The 12,048-nt window shown below is 41.5% G+C and overlaps 1 protein-coding gene across 2 annotated transcripts in view; it reads left to right on the top strand.

Moving 5' to 3' along the window:
• Nucleotides 1–12,048, top strand: part of SCIN (scinderin) — a 96,253-nt gene that overhangs the window by 65,770 nt on the left and 18,435 nt on the right. For both annotated transcript variants that reach the window (XM_007053213.4, XM_043541135.1), the window contains exons 5-7: nucleotides 7,683–7,775; nucleotides 8,525–8,657; nucleotides 10,982–11,070. In XM_007053213.4, the coding sequence (XP_007053275.2) occupies nucleotides 7,683–7,775; nucleotides 8,525–8,657; nucleotides 10,982–11,070 (315 nt within the window). The remainder of the gene's footprint in view (nucleotides 1–7,682; nucleotides 7,776–8,524; nucleotides 8,658–10,981; nucleotides 11,071–12,048) is intronic.

Genomic DNA, 12,048 nt, shown 5'->3' with positions numbered 1-12,048 from the left:
AGGGCCTTTCCCCAGCCAATCTAAAATGTTTTCAAGGAAGTAGAATTCCCTTCTATGTGACTGCAAGAAGAGTGAAGAGTTATTGACTTCCAATGTACTGGTGGTGGTAAGTAAGGATTATGGGGCTTCAATTCCAACCACAGGAATACAAACTTCAGTGGGACTGCTTGTGTAAGAGTTTACAGAATCAGGTCCTATGTGACCAGCTATCACAGGTTTCACTACTAAATTGGAAATGTACGTAAATCAGGGCCATAAAAAAATTCCCCATTTACCTAAATGGCTTCATTGGGTAGCTCTGCTGAAAGATCAATGGCCTGAGCTAGCTTTTCCCTGCAGCTGGTAAACCGCAGAGGCATGACTAGTTTTCCTTATAATGTACAGCACAGAGAATACTGCTATAAAAAGGTGAAGAATTATGTGGAATAGTAGTCTAGCCAACCATCTGCAGATATAATTATATGACAAAATTCCGATTAACCTACTATCTCTGAAGTGAAGTGAGCTGTAGCTCACGAAAGCTTATGCTCAAATAAATTTGTTCATCTCTAAGGTGCCACAAGTACTCCTGTTCTTTTTGCGAATACAGACTAACACAGTTGCTACTCTGAAACCTACTATCTCTGGTACACCAAAATTCAGTACAGGCTTTGTTATCTTATTGATAAAATTGTCACGTTTATATCATCATACTAAATGACTTCTGCTCAGCTGATTTTGCAGAGGATTTTTTCTTCCCTTTTCGGTTCCCAGAAGCCATAAAGGAGATGATGTTGACAGTGCCTGCACCTAACCCTGTTAGGAAGCAGGGTATTGTGAACCTGACATAAATATGGTTCATCTAATCATTGTAGATCAAGTAAAACATTATAAAGTTGATTTAGGCCTGGTCTCCACATAGATTTTATATCAGTATCACTGTTTTGGTTAGGGGTGTGTGTGTGATTTTTGATTTTGTAGTATAATCCATAGTGTGGACATAGTTATAACTAAAATAAAGACCTTATGCTGGTATGTCTTATTCATAGATTATAAAGCAAGAAGGCGCCACTGTGATCATCTAATGTGACCTCCTGTATAACACATGCTAGATGACTTCCCTGAATTAATTCCTGTTTGAACTAGAGTATGTATTTTAGAAAAACATCCAATCTTGATTTAAAAGTTGCCCGTGATGGAGAATCCATCACTACCATTGCTAAATTGTTCCAGTGGTTAATTATCTCACTGTTAAAATGGGCATGTTATTTTTAGTCTGAATTTGTCTAGCATCAGCTTCCAGCCACTGGATCTTTTTCTGCTGGACTGAAGAGCCCTTTATTATCAAATTTCTCTTCCCCATGTAGGAATTTACAGATTGTGACATGGGCAACGGGTATCAAAGGCCAGGGCAGGTTAAGTCTCCCCTAACCCAGGCTCTGGCCCTGCCCATGTTCCACCCCCGAGGCCCTGCTCTCCCTCCCCCATCTCCATAAACCAGTGGGGGCTGAACTCCAGCTGGCGGCCTGGAGCTCAGGCCCACCAGCAGCCAGGGCCCAGGGTGGCCCGGGGCAGTGCTTTGACTGGCTCGGGGGCTGGGCCGGCGGCACTAGGCCCGGTGCTGGGGCTGGCTGGTGGACTGGCTCTGGGGCTGGGGCTCAGACCAGCTGGTGGGTTTGGGTTGCTGGGGCAGGTGGGCTGCAGGATGTATGAGTCAGGCTCCTCCAGCTGGTGGAGGGGGGGGAGTGCTCAGGGCTCCTCCATCCGGGGGGGCAGAGCCTCAGGTGGAAGGGGTGGGGCCGGCAGACTAGCCTCCCAGAAGGAGGTGTTCACCCACCACCCATGGACTCTGATCAAATCACTTCTTAATCTTTGTTAAACTAAATAGATTGAGCTCCTTGAACAGGATTCAAAAAGGGATTGCACGTTTGCACAGCTAATGGAAACATTAGGTAAAGTTTGGAAGGGATCTGAACTCTCCTGGCCAAAGTCAGACTCTAACTGAGGGTTAGGCATGTTTTCCAATCCTTTAATCCAATCTTTTAATCATTCTTCTGGCTCTTTTCTGAACACTCTCCAGTTTAGCAACGTTCCCCTTCCCATAATGAAATGAGGGCTTACCTACATGGGAGAGGGTTTTTTTGGTATAACTAGTTTTTTCAGCATACACTGCTTGGTGTCCACACACACAAGTTCTTTTGATTTATCTGGTGTCTTGTCCCACTTTAATCCATGTGGGAAGTGACGTATATTTTGGAATAAATTATATCACTAGAAGGTTCATGAGGATTGTCAAGGTTCCTTCCCCACTCTGAACTCTAGGGTACAGATGTGGGGACCTGCATGAAAAACCCCCTAAGCTTATTTTTACCAGCTTAGGTTAAAATTTCCCCAAGGTACAAACTATTTTACCTTTTGCCCCTGGACTTTATTGCTGCCACCACCAAGCGTCTAACAAATATATAACAGGGAAAGAGCCTGCTTGGAAATGTCTTTCCCCCCCAAAATCCTCCCAAACCCTACATCCCCTTTCCTGGGGAAGGCTTGATAAAAATCCTCACCAATTTGCATAGGTGAACACAGACCCAAACCCTTGGATCTTAAGAACAATTAAAAAGCAATCAGGTTCTTAAAAGAAGAATTTTAATTGAAGAAAAAGTAAAAGAATCACCTCTGTAAAATCAGGATGGTAAATACCTTACAGGTAATCAGATTCAAAACATAGAGAATCCTTCTAGGCAAAACCTTAAGTTACAAAAAGACAGAAAAACAGGAATATACATTCCATTCAGCACAACTTATTTTATCAGCCATTTAAACAAAACAGAATCTAACACATATCTAACTAGATTGCTTATTAGCCCTTTACAGGAGTTCTGGCCTGCATTCCTGCTCTGGTCCCGACAAAAGCAACACACAGACAGAGACAACCCTTTGTTTCCCCCCCACCCCCTCCAGCTTTGAAAGTATCTTGTCTCCTCATTGGTCATTTTGGTCAGGTGCCAGCGAGGTTATCTTTAGCTTCTTAACCCTTTACAGGTGAAAGGGTTTTTTTCCTCTGGCCAGGAGGGATTTAAAGGTGGTTAGCCTTCCCTTTATATTTATGACAAGGATGCATCCCTATTTAGGATTGACTATATTACTTCAGGCAGTCCTCCCTCTGCTATCCCACACTGCACTACTTCACACCTGGACCAGCCTATGTGTTTCCCAGTGTGCCCTCCACTGTTCCCCTGGTCATCTTGACCAGATGATACCTTCCTATTTAAATCCTGGCACACACCCAAGTATCCCCCTTTGCGATTCTAGCTTGTGACAAGTTTGCATTCCTTGAGTTCATTTTAGCAGCCATGCCCCATGCTTCCCTTGGAAGACTGTTCCAAAACTTCAGTCCTCTGATGGTTAGAAATTTTCATCTAATTTCAAGCCTAAACTTGTTGATGGCCAGTTTATATCAATTTGTTCTTGCGCCAACACAGACCCTTAAGTTAAATAACTCCTCTGCCTCTCTGGTGTTTAGCCCTTGGATGTATCTATAGAGAGCAACCATATCTCCCCTCAGCCTTCATTTGGTTAGGTTAAACAAGTCAAGCTCCTTAAATCTCCTCTCTTAAGGTACGATCCATTCCTCGGATTGTCCTAGTAGCCCTTCTCTGCACCTGTTCATTTTGAATTCATCCTTCTTAAACATGGAAGACCAGAACTGCACACAATATTTCAGGTGAGGTCTCACCAGTGCCTTGTATAATGGTGATAACACTTCCTTATCTCTACTGGAAATACCTCACCTGATGCATTTTAGGACTGCATTAGCTTTATTCACTGCTGCATCACGCTGGCGGCTCGTACTCATCCTGTGATCAGCCAGTACACCCAGGTTTTTCTCCTCCTCTGTTGCTTCCAAGTGATAACTCCCCAGTTCATAGCAAAAATTCTTGTTTGTCCCTCACTGCATGACCTTGCACTTTGCACTATTAAATTTCATCCCATTTCTATTACGTCCAGCGGAGGGCCACAAAAATGATTAGGGGACTGGAACACATGACTTATGAGGAGAGGCTGAGGGAACTGGGATTATTTAGTCTGCGGAAGAGAAAAATGAGGGGGGATTTGATAGCTGCTTTCAACTACCTGAAAGGGGGTTCCAAAGAGGATGGCTCTAGACTGCTCTCAGTGGTAGCAGATGACAGAACGAGGAGAAATGGTCTCAAGTTGCAGTGGGGGAGGTTTAGGTTGGCTATTAGGAAAAACTTTTTCACTAGGAGGGTGGTGAAACACTGGAATGCGTTACCTAGGGAGGTGGTGGAATCTCCTTCCTTAGAAGTTTTTAAGGTCAGGCTTGACAGAGCCCTGGCTGGGATGATTTAGTTGGGGATCGGTCCTGCTTTGAGCAGGGGGTTGGACTAGATGACCTCCTAAGGTCTCTTCCAACTCTGATGTTCTATGATTCTATGATTACTGAGGGACAACCTATCCTAAATTCTCAGTTACTGAGGGACAATCTACACTCATTGCTATACTTGCTTCCCATAAGCTACTCTTGGTATAACTTTTTATGAGTGATATACCCAAATATTTGGATGCTAATATTTTAACTGTATCTTAAATTTATTAACATTAATTTGGGATATTGCAGATTATGTACTATGTGTACTTTATGACTTTCAGACCAAACTTAGTACTTTTGGATAACTTAAGCATTATACCCAGATGTATAGACACTCTTTCCTTAACCTGTGTATTAGCTAATTTTAACATTAGCTTTAATTAAAAAAAATTAAATCTGTTTGTATTGAGTGTGGGGTAATGAAATGGTGTTATCCCTGTTGTCTGAGTAATGGGCAGCAGAATTGTACTTAGCCTGCCCTGATTGAAGGGGTCATCCTTTAAATTAAACCTTCCTTGTTAAGCTTGCTCAAAAGCTTGTACCAACCAGTCCAAAGGGATCATTTTGGCAAAGTAGCTCCATCATGCTGCACAGCGAGGCAGAGTTGGCATGTTTATGCAGTCTGTTCCTGGAGTCTGTTCCTCTAGCTCATTACTTGATGTCCGGGGAGAGCTCATTCAGACTCTGCTTACACACCATTAGCCCCTGTTTTGCACTTTTCCTGCACAGCCCCTGTTGGAATAGGGTGTTTGCAATGGTGCTGACATACGTTCCAAAGTCTGTGTAGAAGAAGGCGGCTCACTATAAACTAAGGGCAGCTGCCTCGTACCATCTTTTAGCCCTGGAGTCACCGACAATAATAAGGGTTGCAGCATTATTTTGGCATTACAAATAGTTCCCATCTATGTGGCAAGATGAAACTCTGCATTAATCATACCACAGGCAATCACATTGTACAGTTGAGTTTGTATGATAATGGGACCATCTGTTGTGTTTGTTGCAAACTCCCAGTGAATCAGGAGGAAAGTATTAAAGTGGGTGGAAGAAGATTTTATTAATATGAGCACTTCATCCTCTAGATCTTCACAGACATTTCAATATTACATAGCCTCAAATATATCCCATATCTGCTCACATAAAGAAATATGTCTACTGCCAGGTTGTTGTCTGACTTTTCTGTAAAAAAGCCAATGGCCATAGCCTGTTGAGGCTTCGTACCTTGGATAGCTATAACTTAATGTAAAAGTTCATGATGGGGAGTATTTTCAAAGCAATTCTTCCAGTTATTGCCATATAATCCCATTGATTATAATGTGTCATTCAGCTACATGGCCCGTACAATGATGTGAAAATTTACTCCTAATTACCTTAAATATCATTAAATTTGCAGCCACTGTAAATTCATACAGTGAACACTATTATCTGTTGAAAAGCTAATGGGAACATCTCTCTTAAAGGCTAAGAGCACTGTGTTTTTGTTTTATTTCCAGTTAGAAGTGAACTACTTGAGGTTAACCTAGGACAATCACATCCAGCTTACATGATATTGCCAAGACTGAAAATCATACAGATGGCTGATGATTTTTATTAAATATTTATGGTATTTTTCCTCTGAACTCTTTACAACTGTGTGCTTTGTGCTGCATCCCTGTAATCAAATATTTACAGTGTTTTAGAATGGCTCTATGCAAATCTACTGTCAACAGAAAAGTTTTTACTGACATATTTGATTTTAACAGTTCATTATCAGATATTAAGCCATATCCTGGTGCCCTGATTCATGGGAGTAATCCCACTGAAATTATTTGCCTGAGTAAGGCTTGCTGGATTTGGCCATATGTGAATCAAAAAGGAAACATCTTATTAAAATGAGGGTTGTTAGGAAGAAGGTCTGACAATCAGTCAAAAAGCCAGTTAATACCTGTAGTGTTGTAGCCATGTTGGTCCCAGGATATGGGAGAGACAAGGTAGGTGAGATAATATCTTTTATTGGACCAACTTCTGTTGGTGGAAGGTATAAACTTTCAAGCTTCACAGAGCTCTTCATCAGGTCTGGGGACCTTCCAAAGTTTGTACCTTCCACCAACAGAAGTTGGTCCAGTAAAACATATTACCTCACCCACCTTGTCTCTCTCATATCCTAGGACCAGCATGTCTACAACAATCCCAGACCCAAAGAAGAGTTCTGTGAAGCTTGAAAGCTCGTACCTTCCCCTGACGGAAGTTGGTCAAATAAAAGTAATTACCTCACCTGCCTTGTCTCTCTCAATGAATACCTGGACATTTCAGTCTTAATGTATACTCTTAATGTAGCATTGTGAATTTGTTTTAATGATAAATTAGTATAAAACTAGCCCTGGTACAAAACTGGCCACTTAAAGTGCTGGTGGTTAACTAGGTAACAGACCTGGGTGGGAAATGGGTTTCTCATCCCGTAAGACTATTTGAGATTTTGAAAATTTTTCCCCATCCTGAAATGGAACAGAAAATTGAAATCTTGAAAGTTTTCACAAACTAATAATCTGGGGTGGGGGAATGGATTGGATCAATTGGAACATTTTGTTTAGATAATTTCAAATTATTTTGTTTCAGTTTTGACCTTTGTACTTTATAAAGGGTTAAAAATGTAAAATTAACTAAAATTTTGAAATGAAAAGTCATTTTAACTTGAAAAATGAAGGTTTTTTTGAAAATGTTGAAACAGGATGTTTTAACAGTTCTGAATTTTTTTTTCAAAAATTTTTTGAGATGCATTGAAACCGACCCTTTCTCACAAACATTTTTGTTTCAACAAATCTACATTTTCTGATAAAAAAAAAAACATTTTTTGGGGGAAAATCTCAACTAGCTCTACTGACATGACCCCCCAGAAGTGGATGTCTTTTGTTTAGTAATCAAACACCAAGGTCTTCTCAGTGTTTAGCAATGCCAACGCGTGAATGACCAAAACTGGAATGTAGGGAAACAAACAGAAAGCACCAAGAAAGTGAAAAATGAAGTTGGTTCTTAATTATCTTGTGGCCTGGGTCTCTCAGTGAATCCCCTTCCCAACCTACCCAAAACCAAGGAGCTGGCGTGTGGGAAAGACAGCACATACAAATGTACCCTACTGTGGCAAATCTGGCACAGTTGCTTGAACACACCTGTATGTTTGCAATCAAGCCAGCCAACGGATGGGATTTATATTTCTTCATAATAATATACAGAGATGATCCAGTCTAATTGCTGAGTTACCAGATATTAAAAATATGTAAGTACATTTACTAAGAAACCCATGTTGCCTTTGCAGTGAAGTTGTTTTTCTTCTGGTATACAGGTTTTAGGGACTAAGCCACTGCTTCGTGAGGGTGATGATAATGATGATGAGGCAGCTGATATCGCAAACAGGAGAATTGCTAAACTATACATGGTAAGCGCCAAATCTTTCTATTTCTATTGTGGCTAGATATATTGAAACAGTGACGTTCAGACATGCAATATCCCTTGTATGCTAAACTCTGTTTTGGGGCTGTAGACGCCTGTTATTTCCATCAGTTTGCAGTTGCTGGTGTAAATCAGTAAAGCTCAGTTAAATTCAATAGAGCTATAAATTTATACTAGCCAAGGATTTGGTCTAGGAAATGTTTTTAACCATGCTGTTCAAAACTGTGGCCCTGATCCAAGGAGGGGCTTTAAGCCAGCCTCCCTTTTTGTACCTGCAAGTGATTGTACCTGCCGTTAGTTGTGCGTGCACATTGTGGGTGTGAATCAGTAGATAGAGCAGGCTTTAAATGCATAAGAATAATTCATGAGTGTAGGTGTTTCAGCTGCAATTATCAATTTTGAAGGATCTGCATATTTTTAATTATATAAGGTATTCATAGAACATGTATTTAAGCAGGGGTGGAGTAGAAAGTGATTTATTAATAAGATTGTGAGAAAGGAAGCTGATAAAAATCACAGTGCTAATAGCTTAGCTCCCTCTGTTGGACATAATGTGAAATGAAACAATTTTTTAAAGAGTTCTCATTAGCTGTCACAGCTTTCCAGTAACGCACGGATTATATGAAGTCATTTATACAGGATTAGTAAAGCAAAGCTAATGTAGTTTTGGGAGGGGAAAGTGATCTGAGTGTGAAAGCTTGGGTTCATCTAAATCTGAAATTACTGCTTCCTCAGGTGTCAGATGCAAGTGGGTCCATGAAGGTGTCGGTGGTTGCAGAGGAAAACCCCTTCTCGAGGGCTATGCTGTTGTCTGAAGAGTGTTTCATTTTGGACCATGGTGCTGCAAGAAAGATCTTTGTGTGGAAAGGTAAGAGATGACCCACACTGCTTCTCGGTGACTAGAGATTTCACTCAGGAACCAGTGCTGCCAAAACCTGGGGAGTGCACACAGTACATGTGGGTACATAGAAGGGCTACATACTGCCTGAGCACGGCATCCTACAAACCCCTATCTCGCCTGAGCAGTCCTTTCTCAGTTTTTTCTGTGGATAAGGACTGCTCACATGAGTATGGGTTTGCAAGGATTGGGTCCAGTCTATGTATCTTGGGTATTTATCAGCTTGGTGCCTAAGATCTGAACAGCAGTTATGAAGAAAGCATAAAAAAATCACATAGAGCCTTGTTTGTGGAATGGCAAATCATCATGATCAGGGACAAAACCCAGAGGCTGATTGCTTCATAATTAATGTAAACTGTACCTTGCTCTCACATCCACAATATTGTTAGATACGGATGGGAGGTTGTAAAGCCAGCACTGGATAGAATCTAAACGTCACGCATCATTAAAAGCATATGTTTATCATTACTTTATTGCTTCTTTGTTTTAAACATTTCTCTGTGCCGACATAGGTGCTTGCAACAGTGTCTGGAGCTATGTTGACAGCACATTTCCCTGTAATAGAACAGTATTGGAAAATCAAGAATGCCTGAACTCCTTGCAGCTGGGCAGATTTCAGAGCTCCCATTAGATCCAGTATAAAGGGTGTTCTGTTCTCTGACTGAGCACAGTTCTTAATAAAATTGCTTTGTAGCAACTGCATTAGAAATAATACATCGCCAGTCATCTGCAGCAATCCAGGAAGTACTGCAAACATTTTGCCAGAATAAAATCTCACCTGCACATGTTCAGGCATCTTTTAAATAGAGAAGAGTTGGGAAGCACCCATGTGTCCCCTTAGGTGCACTGGTGCTGCTCCAGGCATTCTCTCTTTTGTGACTTATGTTAGCAACACAATTGGTTATAACCCTTATTATCCAGGTTTCAGAGTAACAACCATGTTAGTCTGTATTCACAAAAAGAAAAGGAGGACTTGTGGCACCTTAGAGACTAACCAATTTATTTGAGCATAAGCTTTCGTGAGCTACAGCTCACTTCATCGGATGCAGTGAGCTGTAGCTCACGAAAGCTTATGCTCAAATAAATTGGTTAGTCTCTAAGGTGCCACAAGTCCTCCTTTTCTTTTTCCTTATTATTCAGTGAGTCTATTATTGTCTCAGTCTGCACTCTTGTACTGGGGGCAGCAATTACCATTTTAACAGCCCAGGGGCAAGGGGAAGTCAATGCACATTAACCATATCCCTTTTACTAAGGCTTCAACTCAGGGACCATTAGAGCAAACAGTTCATTAGGTCAGGCACCTTTACAACAAACAGTTCCTGGGTCCAGGAATCATTACCACAATCATTTCATCAGAATGCCAAACTTACAGTCCACACCCAAGTCTCTGAATCAGGTTAGGCTTGTCTACAGGTGCCTCAAGGAGTAAATGCCATGCACTGCAGCCTGCCTGGCTTCTACTCCTCTCTCTTTCTGTAGGCTCTAAGCTGGCCCTTAAAGCGATAGCACCCCTTTCCCCCTGCTCTCTTTCACACCTTCTCTCTTGCAAAAGCTGCATTCAGAGGAGACAGCTTTAAAGCCATGCTACACAGGCTGCTTCAGCAACTGTCTCATTCAAAATCAAATGTACTGAGGCTCCAGCAGAACAGCTCAGATCTGGGCCTTAAAATGCAATTATTAATGGCGCTATGGGGAACAGAACCAGGACACAGTGCAGTTCCAGACTGTGTTTCAGGAATGTCGAAAAAACTCTGGAGCCCAAAAAGGAGCAATGTGTGAGGAACAATGGTGGCATGTGACATGCCAAAGTCTGGCTAATAGGGAGTTTCATTTAACCAAGTTATGGAAGAGAGGGGTTGCTAGGCAATGGGCTTGGCAGCTGTGGAAAGCAACCTTATTTCCTACCTCCCCCTTCCAGCAATGCAGGTAGCCAGTGAGCTTTTGCAGGTCGAGCCTTTCTAAACACAGCACACATCATGATAATTATTTTGACCCAGGCTATCAATGCAAACAGACACATTTTAAAAAAGTGAACAGATTATTTTTATTCATTTTCAAAATCAGTAGAATTTAGATTTTTGGCAGTTTGACCTGGTGTGAATCTCTTTGCCTACCTCTGTTAGCAGACTTTAGTTTTGTCACTGTGCAGCCTGGAGGCAAACAAAATGTAAGAATGAACTATGTTAAAGGATACCTCATTCATTTGCAACTTCTCCCAGGAATTTTTCTTTTACACCTTCTGAGAACATGTTCCCTTTCCCCTGCCGTAATCTTGTCCTGTTTGTTTTAATCAGGCAAAGATGCTAACCCACATGAGAGAAAGGCAGCCATGAAGACTGCCGAAGAATTCATACAACAAATGAACTACCCTGCCAACACCCAGGTGCAGTACGTTTGTGAGATAAATAATACAAGAGATTTTTTTTTTAAATATTGGTCAATGGTTTAAAGTGCATGTGGTGCTATTAATCAGTTTAGCCAATCATTTTTTAAGGTTGGGGGGGGTTAGCTGATCAAAATAATTCTCATAACATTGCCTATAAACAGTGATGTGTGAATCTCCAAATGTTTGGTGTACACAAGTATCCAAAAGTTTGGAGAGTCAGTGAAAGGGATCGCTAATGTAGAAAGCTTCTTATTTATTCATTTGAAGTAAGATAGTTTGTACAAACCTTACTCATTCAATGCCTGGCTTCAGTTCCAGACCTCATTTTTTAGATTACCAACAACAACAATAAGAAATTTATCTCATATGTGGAATGTCTCATAATAGAATCCTTGCTCTTCACTCTCTCCCCCATCACAACTTCTTGCCTGAAGGATCAGACTCGAAGTGGAGTCAGGCATCTTCATCCTTCCTTTTAGGAAAACTCCTCTGTGAAGAAACAGGTCATGCAGCATGCCTTAAAAGCAGTCAGATTCAGGTCAGCCTCATCTCCGCCAGGAGCTTGCTCCACAGCTGCCAGATCTCTCCCCGGAGAGCTCTGTCCCTGGATCTGGCACTGTGGGCCAGTTCTGTCGGCCACTGTGCCCAGTTGATTATTGTAGCTATCTTCCTGATTTGTGCAACAAGGCCCACTCCATATAGGACTTTGCAAACTAGGAGTAGCTCTTTGAATTGGGTTTGGAAGTGGATAGCCAGCCAATATTTAGTGCTAAGAGCTGGTGTGATACATTCTTAATGCTCTGTCTTGATCAGCAGGTGGATTGCTCCATGCAGTACTAGCTTTAATTTCTGGATAGACTCTTTGGCTACCTGCAGATTGAGAACATTACCAGTAATCCTAAACTGGAGGTCTGAAAGGCATGGATCACAGTGGCCACATGTCATTTGAGAGGGTCTCAAAAGTGGCCACAAAAA

Source organism: Chelonia mydas, chromosome 2 (genome assembly GCF_015237465.2).
Source record: "Chelonia mydas isolate rCheMyd1 chromosome 2, rCheMyd1.pri.v2, whole genome shotgun sequence".
Lineage (NCBI taxonomy): Eukaryota > Metazoa > Chordata > Testudines > Cheloniidae > Chelonia > Chelonia mydas.
The sequence above is the reverse complement of the archived record's forward strand: the minus strand, read 5'-3'. Positions and strand labels throughout refer to the sequence as shown.